Here is an 18,494-nt window from a genome sequence, read left to right on the forward strand (position 1 = left end):
GGGGGGGGAATCACACATGCAGTCCTTTTGAGTCCTTTGTTTTTCTTTTTGAGGATGGGGGAGGATTTAAGGGGATCAGCCACTGTAAGAGGTGACAAGAGATTGTGAACTCTTTCTTTGGTGGAGACCAAAGATGTAAAAACAGCTGTGTATTGTCTTTGTTCTGTAGAAAGTATTTGCTGGGCTCGGGAGAGACTCTGCTGGTCGTTTGCCCTGTGATGGCTGCTCTCACCAAGCTTGGTTTTGTTCTGTTCTTTATTAGGATGTTAGCTACCGCTCACTGTTTGTCTGCTGGCTTTATTAAAGGAAAACTTCCACAACAAGATGGCGTCATAAACAGGATGGCCTGTGTGGTCGCTGGACAACGGTTCCATGGACGGGCTGATCACCCCTGAGGGGAAAAGGTACCTCTGTCCTACCGGCTGTTGAAGCGAAAGAAAATGGAGGAATCGGGGTACCATGTGTTTTTGCCACCACTGAGACCATTGACTCTGAGAGGACTCCTGTCGATGGGTGAGCTGGAGCTAACATATATACAAGTCACGAGGAGTTTTCTGTGTCTGCCTAAGAAGGGTGACCCTCGGGGCTGAGGGCCTTGAAGGAGTCTTCATGTTGAATCATGGAGTGACATCCCTAACATTTTTCAAGGAGACTAAGGGTGGCAGTGTTCATTCCTTGGTCTGTAGAAGTCAAGGTACCTCATGAGAGATGTCTTGTGCAGTAAGAGATTCCTAGATTCCAGGAGCAGCTAGCGGAGCCGGATTTGCGGCTGAGCCAAATTAGTGGCTGGAGAGGCGGCTGAGGGCAAGCGCTACACTCGATGACTGGATGAGAAACTCCTGTGTGACTGTATGATAAGAAGTGTGGGTAAAGTATGTTGTGAGATGGCAGAGAAGTAGAGCTGGGCGATAAAACGATAACGATATGTATTGCGAAATAACTTTTTCTCGATAGAAAAATTAAACTATTGCGATAGGCCTCATCTTTCTTGTCCTCTTAAAAAAAAAAAAAAAGAACAGCCAATCCAAATTAAGTAGCGCAGAGCCGAACCAATCACAGCCGCAGCGTCACGTCACATGACTTGTTACGTACAGCACAAGTGCCAAGGCGCACATGTGTATTTGTTTTTGCAGCCGGGCCGCCCAGGTAATGAAGGAAATGAGTTTGCCGACTACAGAAAAATCAACCGAGAGCGTGAGCGAAGGTTACCGAAGAAAAAACAGATGATGGTTCCAATGCTGGAGAGATTGTCAAACGGAAGGGCCACAGAAGTTCCGTAGTGTGAAGGTATTTCGGCTATTTCAAGTCTGACAAAAAACAGAGTAGCGCGCACTGTAAATTGTGCCGAAAGCAAGTCTGGATATACAATAAAGCGGTGCATGCTCAATCTCTGACTGAAAGCGCTAATTCGTCATTCGGCTTTTGTCAGACTAAAGTAACTGTTAAAACTGTTTGAAAAGCTAAGCTATACAACAAGGAGAGATTGATGCTACGTCCACACGTACCCGGGTATTTTTGAAAACGCAGATTTTTCTATGCGTTTGCACCTTTCGTCCACACGTAAACGGCGTTTTCAGTCACTGAAAACGGAGATTTCTAAAAACTCCGGCCAGGGTGGATATTTTCGAAAACTCCGTTTTTGCATTTACGTGTGGACAAGAAAAATGGAGAAAACGCAGCGTCAAAGGTGTGCGCCTTTTTTGACGTCACACTGTGCGCCACGTTATTGTTTCGGTGAAATGAATTTCTACAATACTGTTACTGTTAATTGTACTCTCTGCAGTGTTTAAATGCTTACATATACACACATAGTTACTGTCCCGCCACACATACGACTCGGTTCTGTTTCTATGCCCCATCTTTGTTTACTATTTCCTACCGAGGCTTCTAGACGTCTGATTGGCCAACATTTCTACACGGTTAGGAATATATCGCCACCTGTTGCTTTGGCATGTTCCTAGCAGCGTTTTCCTTCATTTCTGCGTTTACGTGTGGACGGGATTATTTTTTTAAAACGAAAACGGAAAATCTCCGTTTTCAAAAATACCCGTGTACGTGTGGACGTAGCCTGAGAATTTCCTTTTAGTTCTCAGTTTATTTGATATTGACAAAAGTTAGTCAATTTTGTCTGTTCTTCTGTAAAACGACCTAAGATTTATTTTTAGAATTAAAATTTTGTTTCTAAGTGGAATTGACAATTTAGTGGTCTGTTTTGTTTGTTCTATTTTGAAACTTAAACGCGTTAGCGGCTGCCTTTTGTGTAGTTTACAATATTTGCCTTTATCTGAAACTGAAGTCTCATGTTCCTTAAGTACATCTACCCTGTTGAACTTATTATGGGAAATAAATATTTTAATTAAAACAAGCTGCTAATTATTTCACATTTTACTTGTGAGCAACGGCATATTTAAATCTTACAAATATAGTTATTTGGCTTATATCGTGATATATATCGTTATCGCCTGAAATGAAAAAAACATATCGTGATATGAAAAAATCTTATATCGCCCAGCTCTACAGAGAAGATAGAAGAGTTGTTGGAAAGGGTTCACTCAACATGAACCAGTTGAAAAGTGGAAGAGCAGTTGGGGAGAAAGGAAAAGAAATGTTGGAAAAGTGAGTTAACAGGTTGATGTGCGGGTGTAAAACAATGGGGTAAAAACAATGAAAATGAAAAAAAACCCAATGGGGGAAAGGAAAAAGAAAAAAAGGGAAATGTGTGTGAGAGGGGAATTGTCTCCAACTGGGGGAGAGGGTGATGCTGTGGGTCACCAGCTTAGTGGACACAAAAGAAACAAAATAGGAGTATTGTTGATGAAAATAAGTAATAATAATATGAAGAGGGTTTGTGTTTCTCAGCGTAGAACAACTAAAATCTCACTTTCTGGGTTTTAAGAAAGGAGAATTCAAAAATAAGAAGGGATATGTGTTGTGCAAGCAGTGAGGAAAATGATCAAAATGTCTCAGTGTGTCAGTTGCAGGTGGGAAACGGACCTGGATCAATCTCCACGTGCAGTGGTCGGAGCAAAATAATAGGTTAACATCATTAGAAACACCCAGCCCGAGTTTTGGCTGAATTGTTTTACAGCTTCACTTCCATGTGTTCCTCATGCTGAAGAGCAAGCTCCAAGGAAGCTAACCTCTCCCTGAAGACAAGAAATGCAGTTCCAGAGCAACAGCATGGCAGATCAAGAGAGAACAGCAGTAACCTGAGCAGTGAGAGGTCCAGCAGAAGCAGTATGTGCAGCATACAGCATCAGCATGGAGAAAACACCATCATCATAACTGGATGGATGGAGATGCATTTCCAACAAGCTGCAACTTCTCTGTGTGTGAATGGACCTTGGGAAGACTGTCTGAGTTTGACATTTGCCACGTTTGGAGTAAAATGGCAATGGAAGAGATAGTGGAAAAACACAGGACAAAGCTGAAGAGTACTGACTGCCACTCTACTGCTGAAGAGTGGGGGAGAGGACACCACAGTGGAAGGAGGAGAGGGAGGACGCGTGGAAGAAGGTTGTTTAGTGTGGGAAATCAAATTGGGTTAAGGAAGCTGGGGAGAAAAACCGACTGCCTTGGAGTGGAGAATTGAGAAAGTGTCTGGAGCACCTGTTATGGAAAATCTTGAATAAAACTGCAACCACCAGGCGAGCGTGTCTTTTGAAGTGAGGTTTATTAAAAAAGAAAAGAAAAGTGGAGAAAATGTTCAGGTCAAACACCAAACAATTTCTGAGGAAGGACACCGCCCTGAACCATTTTATACCTTCCCAGAACACTCTCAAACAAAGAACATTCCACAGCACATCATAAATCTCTATACCTTCAATCCAGCTCATCCTTGTACCTTGTACCTTGTACCATTAGGCGAGCGTGTCTTTTGAAGTGAGGTTTATTAAAAAAGAAAGGAAAAACACTGCAGTGGAGAAAATGTTCAGGTCAAACACCAAACAATTTCTGAGGAAGGACACCGCCCTGAACCATTTTATACCTTCCCAGAACACTCTCAAACAAAGAACATTCCACAGCACATCATAAATCTCTATACCTTCAATCCAGCTCATCCTTGTAGCTCTCCCACTCTAAGAAAAGTTACGACCACCCGTCACCTCCCTAAGAGCAGGATGTTCTGGAGATCTTCAAGTCTACATTGCATCCACAGTGAGGTGTAATAAAACCTGAGGCCCACTTGTGAGAACATTCCACATGCATATATACAAAGAGGTGTCAGGAGTGATTTTGCTATACTAAAGTGATATGATTAAAATATGTGATCAATACATGAAATAAAGAAATTTCCAGTACAGCACCGCAAAGAGGAGAGGTACACAAATATTACACACACAAGTACGAAATGCATTAATCCTACTAACACATGAAAACATGCAATGAAGCTCATGAAGACCAGATAACATCTTAAGCATGCGTTTCTGTTTTTATCATCTTGTCCAGTTCACTTAGTGGGATGAGAAGTGATATATAAACTAGTGGACTAGTATTATATTGGGGCAAGATGACTGAAATATAGCAGGGGTGAACAGAATGTTATAGAGGGCTTAAATAAATGATGAGACTCTAATAGATTATTGAGGTTCTTGTTTCTGATGTGTGGGGGAGGTTTTACCATGGCACACAGCTGGTTATATGGGGAAAAAACTCATTATCTAATAGAAAATTTGCATTGTGTGAAGTGTGTGGCTGGTGGATGAAAGTTATTTGGGATTTACTTGGCTGATGCATTTTCTTTTTGTTACCAAGCTGAACCTGCCGATTAGTTTTGGTTTGATTTATCCATCTAAGAAGCAGAGTATGTTTAGACATGTCCTAAACTAGGCCTTCATATTTTTATTTTAACAGTGTACTCAGAGTTCTTTTTGATAATCTGCTGTCCTTTAAGCAGGCCTGCATGATTGAAACTGAAAGCGCTATACAATGTTTTTGCCGAAAACGATCACAAAGTGAGCTTCTCCACATTACGATTGGCTTTGGAGAAAGTCACCTATATGGGACATGATAAGACAGTAAGTCCCTTGTCTAAAAGGATTCAGCGAGGTAATCCATTCTAAAATCTTCTTTTTCTTTTTTGAAATGACGTCATATTGCTGGCAATAGAAACTTAAGTATGTGGCACGAGAAGTTCTGCTATCAGCAAAAAACATGGGGGTCTGACTGGACTGACAATGGGGACAAATGTTTGACTGACTTGACACTGATACTCAATATTGCACTTACTCCACCCAGAAAGGGAAAAGGGTGGATGTATGTATGTATGCATGTTTTTTTTACAGGAGCAGGAAGATGACACGAAATCCTAGGTTCGAATGAGCCTATGGGCCATACAGACTTAACATTTTAGTTGCCACTTTATTTGTGTATTTACCAGCGGTGTGCTATTCATGACCTCGTACTGTTTACAATGCAAAGGTCACTGTGAAAAGGTGTGCATACAGGTGCAAGATGTACTGTGCTAATGTCCACATATCACTTTCCACAGCAGAGGGTTAATCATTTGATTTAATCACATGATTTACAGCAGGACACACAACTGGCTAATGTTTTTTATAACACAGGGTTACAGGCCTGGAGCGGAGCTACTCCAGGGGAGAAGCCCTGGAATTTTTTTTAGAGACAATGTACATCTTTTCTTGTCCCTCTCTAATTGTGTTAAATTGACGAATAGCAAGGACCATGTGGCAGAAGAGGGTTTTCCGGGGGAGTTTTCATTTTAAAATTACAGGTGCAGTGACCGGGGAATGTTACTGAAGGAAATCACCCAAAAGGTGTAGACTGAGAGACAAGGCTTCAAGAAGACCAGCAAGAAGCAGGGACCATTTTCCAGCACAGCTGACAACCCTGAGAGGGGTTAAGGCAGAGAGTTATACCACTTGGCTTTCTAGAAATTGTAATGAGAAGATTTCTGAACAACAGTAAAATAAGGGATTCTGCGGTGACGTTGAGGAAGACAGCAAGGGTGTACGACGTGCTTTGCCCTTTCAACCTACAGCTGCTTTGGAATGGAAACTGAGAGATGAAGACAGCGTGCCAAGCTCCAACTGAGTGACAGCGCAGAGAGAGATCAGCGATGGAACGATGACTCTTTAAGCAGCACACACACCAGGAGCCTTGACTCTGACTGGAAATGACTGACAACAATTTCCCATGAATGGGAACACCTAATGCTGTTTCATTTTGCCATGCAGAATTTGATATTCTGGAAAAGGTCTTTCCTTTGTATCATTGTTGTTATCTTTTGTATGTGGGAGCTTAGATTGTGAGGATGATTGGAGATGAACAAAGGGTGGTAAGAGAATAGTGAAGTGAGGATGCACAGTGTGGAACTTCTTTAAGTGTACAATGGTGTTGATGTGACATACAGAATGTCAGGAAAGAAATTCTGTTATTAATGTGATTCTTAATTGATTGAAGAATCAAGAGTTTCTTCAGCTCACCCCAGATTGTCTGGGAGTGGGGGCGGGGTAGCCTCTATCATCAAAGACTGTTTTCAATGCAAACAGATACAAAGTCCTGGTGTTTTTACTTCATTTGAGTCCTGACTTTAATCTGTCCCGTGGTTCTAATTATAGTCATTTATCGTCCACCTAAATACAATGACTTGTTCATTTCGGGATTTTGAGACTTCTTGACATGTTTTATCGCTCACTATGAAAGGATTCTTATAGTGGGGGGGTTTAATATTCATCTATGTTGTGAGAATAAACCCCTGGTCAAAGATTTCTTGAATAAAATTGATTCCCTAAATTTCACACAATTTGTGGCTGGGCCAACACGTAAGGGCCACACCCTAGACCTTGTCTTCAGTTATGGACAGAATGTATCGGTGACTGAAACTTGTGTTTTACCTATTTTAGACCATTTAGAAATTTGATTTGATATTTTAATTCCTAAATCTCCAGCTTCTGAGAGAGATTAGAAGTATTTCGACAGGCTTGGAAAGACACTTTGCCTATTTTTCAGTCATTGATGTCTGAAACGAAAGCAAATTATTTCTCAAATCTCATTATGAGTCATAAGCATAACTCAAAACTTTTATTCAACACGGTGTCGCAACTTACAGAAAGTATGTCAACTAGCTGCTGTTCAAATTTGACAGCTCAGACTTTCATAGCACAGCCCAGCGAGTTTCTAACAATGGCGGCAGCTACTTTGTTTTAATATTACTCTTTCTGGGTCACAAATAAACTTGTAAGATATTTTCAGGTGAGAATGTAGCTGTGTAAACTTCAAATATCTGCTCGATTTATCAAGACATCACATGTTTGCAAAAGTGCTCTGATGTTTTCGGAGATGTCTGTTACCCACCAGCTCGAAGCTGAACGGGTGGTCGAGGCTCACTAGAGCTGGCGAGAATACCAGACTCCCGCCACATTGTTTTCAGACCCCTGCGGTCTTTTGCTACTCAGGTTAAACATGATATATAAGTCACTTAGATAACTTAAAAATGTTATTGTTTGGCTTCTATCAGTGTTTTATTTGTTCCTGAGTAAATCCTGAGTTTGGCTGAGATTAAAGTTATAGTTTTCACACAGCAGAATAAGCGTCAAACAGAAAACTGATTAAACAGAGGTGTGAGATAGCAAGGAGCAGACGGTTGCGTTTATTACATTCCACCGAGACAATCTGCAAATTTCATTAAAAGTTTAATAAACTATCATCTTGTCTTTATTTTTAGTTAGCACATACCTTAAACACTTCAAGCTGTAAACTAAAGATAGTTATATAAGAGCAGATGCATGCTGGTGCAATAAGCTGTCCATTTTACCTCCTTTACTTTACTTCACTTTATTGATTTATATAGCACTCTTCACAGGATAAAAACCACAAAGTGCTTCACAATAATATAAAACAGATAAACATAATACAGCACAATCAAACATACAGCACAAATCTAGTTGAAAGCTGGTCTAAATAAATGAGTCTTAAGATGATGTTTAAAAGAATAAATACAATCCAGGCAATGAAAAGATGGAGGGAGAGAATTCCACAACCTGGGGGCCAACGCTCTAAAAGATCTATCACCTCTGTTTTAAAACCTGTTCGGGGGACGACCAACAGCCTTTGATTAGATGATCCCAGGCTGCAACAGGGAGTATGAGGTTCTAAAAGATCGGAAATATAAAGACAATCTTTATATGCATTCAGTGGATGCATGATCTGATTAGTCGACTATCAAAATAATCGTTTGCGGCAGCCCTATCTGACTTAGTGCTGCTATCTTTCTTCTCCATGGTTTCGCTTCCATTTCTCTGACATTGTCTCTCTGTTACTTCCATGGGGCAGTGCTTTTTTTTTCATGCCCAACATGCATACTGAAACCATCAAGTGAGAGAATGCAACTTTTTTTAGGCGATGCTCCTCCTATTCTCCTCTTGTTCTTCATGTTTACCAGCAAGGCCACACCTTAAAGCCAGCCCCCTCAAAAGATCAGGTGAGACAGAATTAGTGAGCATCGAGTCAAGAGCAGCTGATACATCACATTCACTCAGCACTCATGTAATGGTGCTCCCTGCGCCCAGGGTAAGGTGCTTTAAACTTGTCTATATTTGCACGAATTAATTATTCAAGGAAACAGGTGTTATGTAGACGAATTGCTGAGTTCTGTTTTAAGTTCAGAATAAGATTTGTAAAGAGAGATAACTGGAAGCAGTGCAAATAAAACTACACCTGGATTACTTGTGCTTTATTCCTCCGGATGATTCATGCTACCTTGAAAAATGGAAGAAAGTCATGTTGAAGGGTTATTTTTTTTAGAAAGGCAAGATTTGTGAATGTCAGGAAAACTAAGAAAGAGCTGTGGTGGAATGAAGAGGGGAAAACAAAAGACAAAAGCCACACAATAGAACTTCCGCCTCACCTTGTTAGCCAGGAGCTTTGACTCATACAGACAATGTATTATTGATGTACTGAAAAGTGTAGTGTAATCTTTGTTATGTTTATGGATGTTATGTATGGATTTATCCTAGTCTCTTTAAGACATTTAATTAAGACAGGGACAACCTGAGAAAGCTGTCTCCATTGTCACAATGAAGTGAAAGAGAAACATATGCAAAAAGAAAGCTATATAAAAGAGAGAGCAACATTGCATCTAAAGAAAACAGAAAAACAAATTGTGGTCACCTCCCATTAGACAATATATGCTCTTCTCTCTGAGGGTTTGTTTATTCACTGAGAAACACTGCAGTGCATTTTGTATGAACAAAAATCACATGCCTTTTACATTTGTGAATAGTAATGAATAGCAACTGCACGATGGCGGTAGGCTGTGTGTTTATAGATCCTTTAAGCATCTGTAGCTCTTTTTTTTAAGATGATCCCAGAAGATTTCCTTTAAGAATCGTTCTGATAGCTGCAGAACATCTGAGTCTCAGTTGTTCAAACTGTGTTTGACAAACACACAAACTGTGTATGTTTTCCATAACACATACAACTTTAAAGTCTGCACAGTTAAATGCATATGTTCATATTTTAACTAAAATTATAGAAAAACAAAGATGTCCTTTCAAACAGCTGACTTATGATGTTGCAGGTGTGGGTTTGGTTCTTCCCACAAGGAGAAGCTTTGATGGTGACTCACTTACTCATGACAGGTGGATTTAAAAAGCAAAAGCAAAAGAATAACGATGAATAACAATGACATATTATTGGTCACAGCAGCTTGATTGCTTGTTCTTGTTTGTGATTGTATGCGTTAGTTTTGGGAAACAATACTAGAGAAAAATTGCAGTGGCTACGTAGGTACTGTTGTGGAATTACTCAGACAAATACATTCATACACAGTGGCACACCCACTGAAAGCAATACAACAATGACTTCTGAGGCTTTATATCAGCTTGAACTCAGAGACTACTAACCTTAATATGTCTATTGTATCAGCCCTAAAAACCTTTGAAATATGTATCCAACTGGATACTGTAACAACCCTTTTGGGTTATAGCACCACTAGAGGGGGTTGCCCTACTATTGTAGTAGTTGTGGGAGTCTCCTAGTGGGTGTGCTGTTGTTAGCGGCAGCCATTCCATGCTGCTCATGTTCTTTTCTCTAAAAGGAAAACCTTACCGTTGTGACCAACTGGCGACGGCGACTACCAATCCCCGCACATGTATGTACGGACAGAGTAGAGCCATGGAGACCAGGCTTGTATGGTCTTATGTTGCTGTCAATGAATAAAGGTCTGTTATTGGATTTAACCGACTGGCTTCGGGTATTTCAACTAACCTCCACACCACATGCCTGCTGGACCTGCTAGCCGCTCCCGCCTCGCCAGACTGCTGTTACAATACTTACTCTGGATGGCATTACCTTGATTTCCAGTAACACTGTGAGAAATCTTGGAGACATCTTTGAGTTCTTCAGTGCGCATATTAATTAATTATGTAGGACTGGTTTCTTGCTTTTAACCAATATCTCTAAATTTAGAAACATCATGTCTCAGAGTGAAACTGAAAGTTCATGCATTTATTACTTCTAGGCTGGACTACCTTGATAAAGAAAAAAGGAGCCAATGAACAGAAATAAATAAATCCAGAAATAAATTAAAAATCCTTCTCTTAACACACAAGGTCTTGAATAATCAGGCTACATCTTATCTTAAAGATCTCATAGTACCACATCACCTCAATAGATCACTTCGCTCTCAGACTGAAGGGTTACTTGATTTCCAGAGTATTTAAAAGTAGAATGGGAGGGAGAGCCTTCAGTTTTCAGGCCCCTCTTCTGTGGAACCAGCTTCCTGTTTGGATTCGAGAGACAGAGACTATGTCTACTTTTAAGATTAGGCTTAAAACTTTCCTTTTTGGTAAAGCATATAGTTAGGGCTGGACCAGGTGACTCTGAATCCTCCCTTAGTTATGCTGCAATAGACGTAGGCTGCCGGGTGATTCCTATGATGCATTGAGTTTTTCCTTTCCAGTCACCTTTCTCATTCACTATGTGTTAATAGACCTTTCTGCCCTTGTAGGGCATCTGTCATGAATTGGAATTGGCTGCAGGCCCTCATCAGTGGGGTCAACAAGTACTCCACAGTGTTCAGCCGGGCCTGGCTCGCAGTGGTGTTCATCTTCCGGGTGATGGTGTTTGTGGTGGCAGCTCAGCGGGTGTGGGCTGAGGAAATGAAAGAGTTTGAATGCAACACTAAACAGCCAGGCTGCACCAACGTGTGCTACGACTACTTATTCCCCATCTCCCACATCAGCCTGTGGGCCCTGCAGCTCATCTTCATCATTTCCCCGTCGCTGATGGTTGTTGCCCATGTCAAATATCGAGAGATGAAGGAGTTTAAGTTCAGCACCACCCACAAGGGTCAACGCCTGTATGCCCGCCCTGGGAAGAAACGTGGAGGGCTGTGGTGGACATACTTGGTAAGACTCAAGGGTGCTTAAGTTTAATTTCAGTATTATTGTGTGTGAACTTTTTTTACATGGGGGACACTTATTTTATTATTTTTTTAACTGGCTAAACATCATAATAAGAGCTTGGACAAGAGGTTGGGATAAGTTACAGCAATTATTGAACCTTTAAAATCAATCCTGTTAAACACAGCCATTATCAATGGAGAAATGTCTTGGATTTTTGCTACTTTAACACTCATTTGTCTTCTTATAGGTGAGCCTGATTTTAAAGGTAAGCTTTGATGCTGGTTTCCTCTACATCCTTTACAACATCCATGAGGGGTTTGACTTACCACGTTTGTCCAAGTGTTCCCTGGAGCCTTGCCCATACACGGTGGACTGTTACATATCCCGCCCCACAGAGAAGAAGATCTTCACTCTCTTCATGGTGGTGTCCTCTGCTGTCTGCATCTTGATGTGTATCTTTGAGATGGTTTACCTCATCTGCAAGCGCATTACGAATCTAATCAAGAGGAATATATATGCAGAGAGGAAGGCATTCGTAGAGATGCAAGAGTTGAACTCATTGTCAGGAACTCATTCAAGGTACAAGTCTAGATCATCTTTGAGAGTGGATCCAACAGTCTCTATCCAGAACCAGAGTTCAAGACCAAGAACACAACAACTAAGAAATTAGAATCATGTTGCTCAGACTCTGACAAACTAATTGAATAACTCTAGGTGCCACTGTAAGCAAATGCATGCTTCCGACTGCTTGCAGAACTGTTGCTCACAGAAAAGAAAAGAAATACCTAGCGATTTGTAAATATTACCATGTTAAATGAAATTCTACATGGAAATCAACAGTAAAATTGTGTGTCAAAGAGGAACCTTTTTTTTCTCTAATTATGTTCTATGTGTGTATGAGTGTGTGTCTGTATTCATGCTTTTATGTAGTCTGTCCATCAATGGCCAATAGTAAATTCTGATAAGCTGTTGGATATGGTACTTCTAATGGATAAAACTTGAACATTTTAAAAGGTTAACGGTACTAAACTCATCTAGATACAGAACAGATGGTGAATCCCTTTACCTGAAAATAAATATTGACCAAGCACAGCACTTTCTTGAACACATTAAGTGGAGATGGAGATGAAGGTGCAGATATGAATGAATTCATTACATTGAAAAAATGACACATACCGTTGTTTACACCCACAAAAATTTCTTGACCAAATTGAAGTATGACTATATCTGTATTAGTTTGTTTTAAATGAGGTATTTATTGTTGCAATATATATAAAGTTGTTTCACTGTTAAAATATTTTTGTGTATGTCTCTCTTTTTTTCAAGCATTGTACAATTATCAAACAGTTACCAGGCCAGTTAGATTCAGATTCACTTTTATTTGTCATATAAGTTAGCACAGGGTCAACATTGCAATGAAATGTATTTGACAAGCAGAAGACAAGTCATTCAGCAGTATAGTAGAGTAAAACTAGTAAAGAAACACAAAATATTTATAAAATATAGCGAAAAATATATTGCACACGAGATAAAGTGGCAGGTGTGAGCAGCAGCACAAACTGAGCAGTACACAATTTTTGAGTGGCAGTTAGTACAGTATTGCACGGAGTAACAGTTTTTATTTTTATTTCAATACTAATAAAAATGAAGTGACCAGTGCAGAGTGTAGTGTGTGCCTGTGAGACTGTAGGACAGCTTCTGTGTGCATCCTGTGGAGTCTGGTGTGTGTGTTTAAGTATTGTGGTTGAGGTGTCATATGGCTTGGTGGTAAAAACTGTTTTAAGTCTTGTAGTCCAAGCAGACAGACTCTTCCCACATAGCAGACAGGTCTGGGCCGGATCTGGTGTCAAGCTAGCACTGCTGGCTGACTTCTGGCATGATAAGTGGTATGTCACCCAGATATGGGCCAGGCCTGGCATAGATGACACTGTTTATGTGATGGCATGCCACATCTGGCTTGATTGTGGTTTGGTTTATGTGGCCCAGGCTCATAGAAAACAGGTCTGGCCCGGATCCAGCATTGAGCTAGCACATCTTTTGACAGGTTTGTCAGTGTACACTATATCCAAAAGCTAGTGAGGGTTTACTCATGTTTACCACTGGGTGGCTGTACCTCAGGAGGTAGAGCAGGTCACCAACTGATCGGAAGGTTAGTGGTTCAATCCCTGGCTCCTCCAGTCTGCATGTCAAGAGTGTGAATGTGTATGAGTGTAGTTAGGAAGCACTCAGTTTAGAGAAAGTGTGTGATTGGGGCATGTTGTATAGAGCACTTTGAGTAATCCAGGAGAGTAGAAAAGCGAATCAGTCCATTCACTCTCTGAACAGAGTTTCGTCATGTTATTTTTGCACTATTATGTTCCAGCACATGTACACATTAGGCTGACATCTGGGGTCAGAGCTGAAACTGTTCTGGGCCAGCACTGGGCCAGCAGTGTGTCTGCAACTGGCCTTGTGCTGGCCCATGTGTGGGCCACCTCTGGCAAACCAAATCTGGGCCACCAAAGTGCCGTCATTCTTTGCGGTATGTGGGCCATGTGTAAGCACATTGTGTGGACCAGATCTGGGCCATACCAATTTTGCTATGTGGATTGTAACGTCTGCCAGATGGTAACAAGGAAAACAGCTGTGGCTGTGGTCCTTGATGATGCTGTGTGCTTTGCGGAGGCACCGTTGAAGATAAATGTCCTGAATGGTAGGAAGCCTCATGCCAGAGATGTCCTCTGCTGCTTTCACCGCCCTCTGCAGTGATTTTTTAGCTACTGGCAGAGCAGCTTCCATACCAAACTGTTATGCAGCTCGTCAGCAAGCTCTCAATTGCACACCTGTAGAAATTTGGCGATCATGCCAAACTTCCTCAGCCTCCTCAGACAGTAGAGTCGCTGGCAAGCTTTCCTGATTGCAGTGTCTGTGTGAAGCAGGCACGTGCGGGGGAGGGGGGGGGGGCTTGACCACCCGCCCCTTTCCTGATGGGTGCCCAAAGTGCCCTTTTGTTGAGGCAATTTTTTAAAAAATTTTAATTATTTTTTTTTAAATGTGTGTGTGTGTGCGTGCGGAGTCCTGTCTGTGCCCCTCAACAATAATATTTAACTATTAATCACGGTTTTGCTAAATAAAAGGATCTGGCTTGCATCAGTCACATGATCACCATTAACCAATGATCGCCCTTGACGGCAGAACGCGATGGTTACGAGCCGGGAACGAGCTCACAAAGAGCACGCGCATTTTTTGCGGTCCGGAGCTGTAGGAGAAACACAAATTAACTCAGAGACACAGACTGATGCGAAAAAACCAGTAAGTAGGTGTACAGCGCACACTGTAGTCTAAAGCACACAGGAGTGTTAGCTTATTACGTACACGTTGGTAAGCTGTCTTGTGGCAACTGACGAACTGAAACAAATGAGCGTGTTGTGTGTGTAACAGCGCGACAAACATTACCTGTCCTTTTATTAACTGCACAAGTAGTGCTGGTCATAGCTGCTGGCTAACTGGGTAATGGTGTCATGGGTCTGTAGCTCTGTCCACCGTTTTAGGGAACATATTTAGTTTTAAAGTAAGTTACAGGGCTTTTCCTGCCTTTCTGGAGGGCTTATATTTCACTAAAAACGATCTAATATGCATGTCCACATAATAATGGATTATTATAATTATAATATTTAAAAAACACATTGTATTTTAAAGAACATACATTAAGAAACAGATTATATTAGATTTATATTTTAAATAAGACAAAATGCTGATTTTAAAGCAGCAAAATTATTCTACAGGGAGTGCAGAATTATTAGGCAAGTTGTATTTTTGAGGAATAATTTTATTATTGAATAACAACCATGTTCTCAATGAACCCAAAAAATTTATTAATATCAAAGCTGAATGTTTTTGGAAGTAGTTTTTAGTTTGTTTTTAGTTTTAGCTATTTTAGGGGGATATCTGTGTGTGCAGGTGACTATTACCGTGCATAATTATTAGGCAACTTAACAAAAAACAAATATATACCCATTTCAATTATTTATTTTTACCAGTGAAACCAATATAACATCTCCACATTCACAAATATACATTTCTGACATTCAAAAACAAAACAAAAACAAATCAGCGACCAATATAGCCACCTTTCTTTGCAAGGACACTCAAAAGCCTGCCATCCATGGATTCTGTCAGTGTTTTGATCTGTTCACCATCAACATTGTGTGCAGCAGCAACCACAGCCTCCCAGACACTGTTCAGAGAGGTGTACTGTTTTCCCTCCTTGTAAATCTCACATTTGATGATGGACCACAGGTTCTCAATGGGGTTCAGATCAGGTGAACAAGGAGGCCATGTCATTAGTTTTTCTTCTTTTATACCCTTTCTTGCCAGCCACGCTGTGGAGTACTTGGACGCGTGTGATGGAGCATTGTCCTGCATGAAAATCATGTTTTTCTTGAAGGATGCAGACTTCTTCCTGTACCACTGCTTGAAGAAGGTGTCTTCCAGAAACTGGCAGTAGGACTGGGAGTTGAGCTTGACTCCATCCTCAACCCGAAAAGGCCCCACAAGCTCATCTTTGATGATACCAGCCCAAACCAGTACTCCACCTCCACCTTGCTGGCGTCTGAGTCGGACTGGAGCTCTCTGCCCTTTACCAATCCAGCCACGGGCCCATCCATCTGGCCCATCAAGACTCACTCTCATTTCATCAGTCCATAAAACCTTAGAAAAATCAGTCTTGAGATATTTCTTGGCCCAGTCTTGACGTTTCAGCTTGTGTGTCTTGTTCAGTGGTGGTCGTCTTTCAGCCTTTCTTACCTTGGCCATGTCTCTGAGTATTGCACACCTTGTGCTTTTGGGCACTCCAGTGATGTTGCAGCTCTGAAATATGGCCAAACTGGTGGCAAGTGGCATCTTGGCAGCTGCACGCTTGACTTTTCTCAGTTCATGGGCAGTTATTTTGCGCCTTGGTTTTTCCACACGCTTCTTGCGACCCTGTTGACTATTTTGAATGAAACGCTTGATTGTTCGATGATCACGCTTCAGAAGCTTTGCAATTTTAAGACTGCTGCATCCCTCTGCAAGATATCTCACTATTTTTGACTTTTCTGAGCCTGTCAAGTCCTTCTTTTGACCCATTTTGCCAAAGGAAAGGAAGTTGCCTAATAATTATGCACACCTGATATAGGGTGTTGATGTCATTAGACCACACCCCTTCTCATTACAGAGATGCACATCAACTAATATGCTTAATTGGTAGTAGGCTTTCAAGCCTATACAGCTTGGAGTAAGACAACATGCATGAAGAGGATGATGTGGACAAAATACTCATTTGCCTAATAATTCTGCACTCCCTGTATATACAGGTCACGAGGAGTTTTCTGTGTCTGCCTAAGAAGGGTGACCCTCGGGGCTGAGGGCCTTGAAGGAGTCTTCATGTTGAATCATGGAGTGACAACCCTAACGTTTTTCAAGGAGACTAAGGGTGGCAGTGTTCATTCCTTGGTCCATAGAAGTCAAGGTACCTCATGAGAGATGTCTTGTGCACTAAGAGAGAATCTAGATTCCAGGAGCAGCTAGCGGAGCCAGATTGGCGACTGAGCCAAATTAGTGGCTGGAGAGGCGGCTGAGGGCAAGCTCTACACTCGATGACTGGACAAGAAACTCCTGTGTGACTGTATGATAAGAAGTGTGGGTAAAGTATGTTGTAAGATGTCAGAGAAGATAGAAGAGTTGTTGGAAAGGGTTCACTCAGCATGAACCAGTTGAAAAGTGGAAGAGCAGTTGGGGAGAAAGGAAAAGAAATGTTGGAAAAGTGAGTTAACAGGTTGATTTGCGGGTGTAAAACAATGGGGTAAAAACAATGAAAATGAAAAAAAACCCAATGGGGGAAAGGAAAAAGAAAAAAAGGGAAATGTGTGTGAGAGGGGAATTGTCTCCAACTGGGGGAGAGGGTGATGCTGTGGGTCACCAGCTTAGTGGACACAAAAGAAACAAAATAGGAGTATTGTTGATGAAAATAAGTAATAATAATATGAAGAGGGTTTGTGTTTCTCAGCGTAGAACAACTAAAATCTCACTTTCTGGGTTTTAAGAAAGGAGAATTCAAAAACAAGAAGGGATATGTGTTGTGCAAGCAGTGAGGAAAATGATCAAAATGTCTGAGTGTGTCAGTTGCAGGTGGGAAACGGACCTGGATCAATCTCCACGTGCAGTGGTCGGAGCAAAATAATAGGTTAACATCATTAGAAACACCCAGGCCGAGTTTTGGCTGAATTGTTTTACAGCTTCACTTCCATGTGTTCCTCATCCTGAAGAGCAAGCTCCAAGGAAGCTAACCTCTCCCTGAAGACAAGAAATGCAGTTCCAAAGCAACAGCATGGCAGATCAAGAGAGAACAGCAGTAACCTGAGCAGTGAGAGGTCCAGCAGAAGCAGTATGTGCAGCATACAGCATCAGCATGGAGAAAACACCATCATCATAACTGGATGGATAGAGATGCATTTCCAACAAGCTGCAACTTCTCTGTGTGTGAATGGACCTTGGGATGACTGTCTGAGTTTGACATTTGCCACGTTTGGAGTAAAATGGCAATGGAAGAGATAGTGGAAAAACACAGGACAAAGCTGAAGAGAACTGACTGCCACTCTACTGCTGAAGAGTGGGGGAGAGGACACCACAGTGGAAGGAGGAGAGGGAGGACGCATGGAAGAAGGTTGTTTAGTGTGGGAAATCAAATTGGGTTTAGGAAGCTGGGGAGAAAAACCGACTGCCTTGGAGTGGAGAATTGAGAAAGTGTCTGGAGCACCTGTTATGGAAAATCTTGAATAAAACTGCAACCACCAGGCGAGCGTGTCTTTTGAAGTGAGGTTTATTAAAAAAGAAAAGAAAAACACTGCAGTGGAGAAAATGTTCAGGTCAGACACCAAACAATTTCTGAGGAAGGACACCGCCCTGAACCATTTTATACCTTCCCAGAACATTTCCACAGCACTTCCACAGCACATCATAAATCTCTATACCTTCAATCCAGCTCATCCTTGTAGCTCTCCCACTCTAAGAAAAGTTACGACCACCCATCACCTCCCTAAGAGCAGGATGTTCTGGAGATCTTCAACTCTACATTGCATCCACAGTGAGGTGTAATAAAACCTGAGG

At 41.4% G+C, this 18,494-nt stretch overlaps 1 protein-coding gene across 1 annotated transcript; it reads left to right on the plus strand.

Annotated features, from left to right (window-relative positions):
* Positions 1-8,475: 8,475 nt before the first annotated feature.
* On the plus strand, positions 8,476-12,611 carry LOC100710910 (gap junction beta-4 protein-like). The gene is made up of 3 exons (XM_003460352.4): positions 8,476-8,532; positions 10,973-11,372; positions 11,617-12,611. The coding sequence occupies exons 2-3, from the start codon at positions 10,983-10,985 to the stop codon at positions 12,037-12,039; spliced, it is 813 nt and encodes a 270-aa protein (XP_003460400.2). The 5' UTR covers positions 8,476-8,532; positions 10,973-10,982; the 3' UTR covers positions 12,040-12,611.
* Positions 12,612-18,494: the final 5,883 nt, after the last annotated feature.

The sequence above is a fragment of the Oreochromis niloticus genome, linkage group LG22 (assembly GCF_001858045.2).
Source record: "Oreochromis niloticus isolate F11D_XX linkage group LG22, O_niloticus_UMD_NMBU, whole genome shotgun sequence".
Classification (NCBI taxonomy): Eukaryota; Metazoa; Chordata; class Actinopteri; order Cichliformes; family Cichlidae; genus Oreochromis; species Oreochromis niloticus.

Bases quoted from the DNA above. Each gene is read 5' to 3' on its own strand.
- LOC100710910 (XM_003460352.4), top strand. From the start codon at position 10,983: ATGAATTGGAATTGGCTGCAGGCCCTCATCAGTGGGGTCAACAAGTAC. The intron at 11,373-11,616 runs GTAAGACTCAAG...GTCTTCTTATAG, and splicing joins GGCTGTGGTGGACATACTTG to GTGAGCCTGATTTTAAAGGT.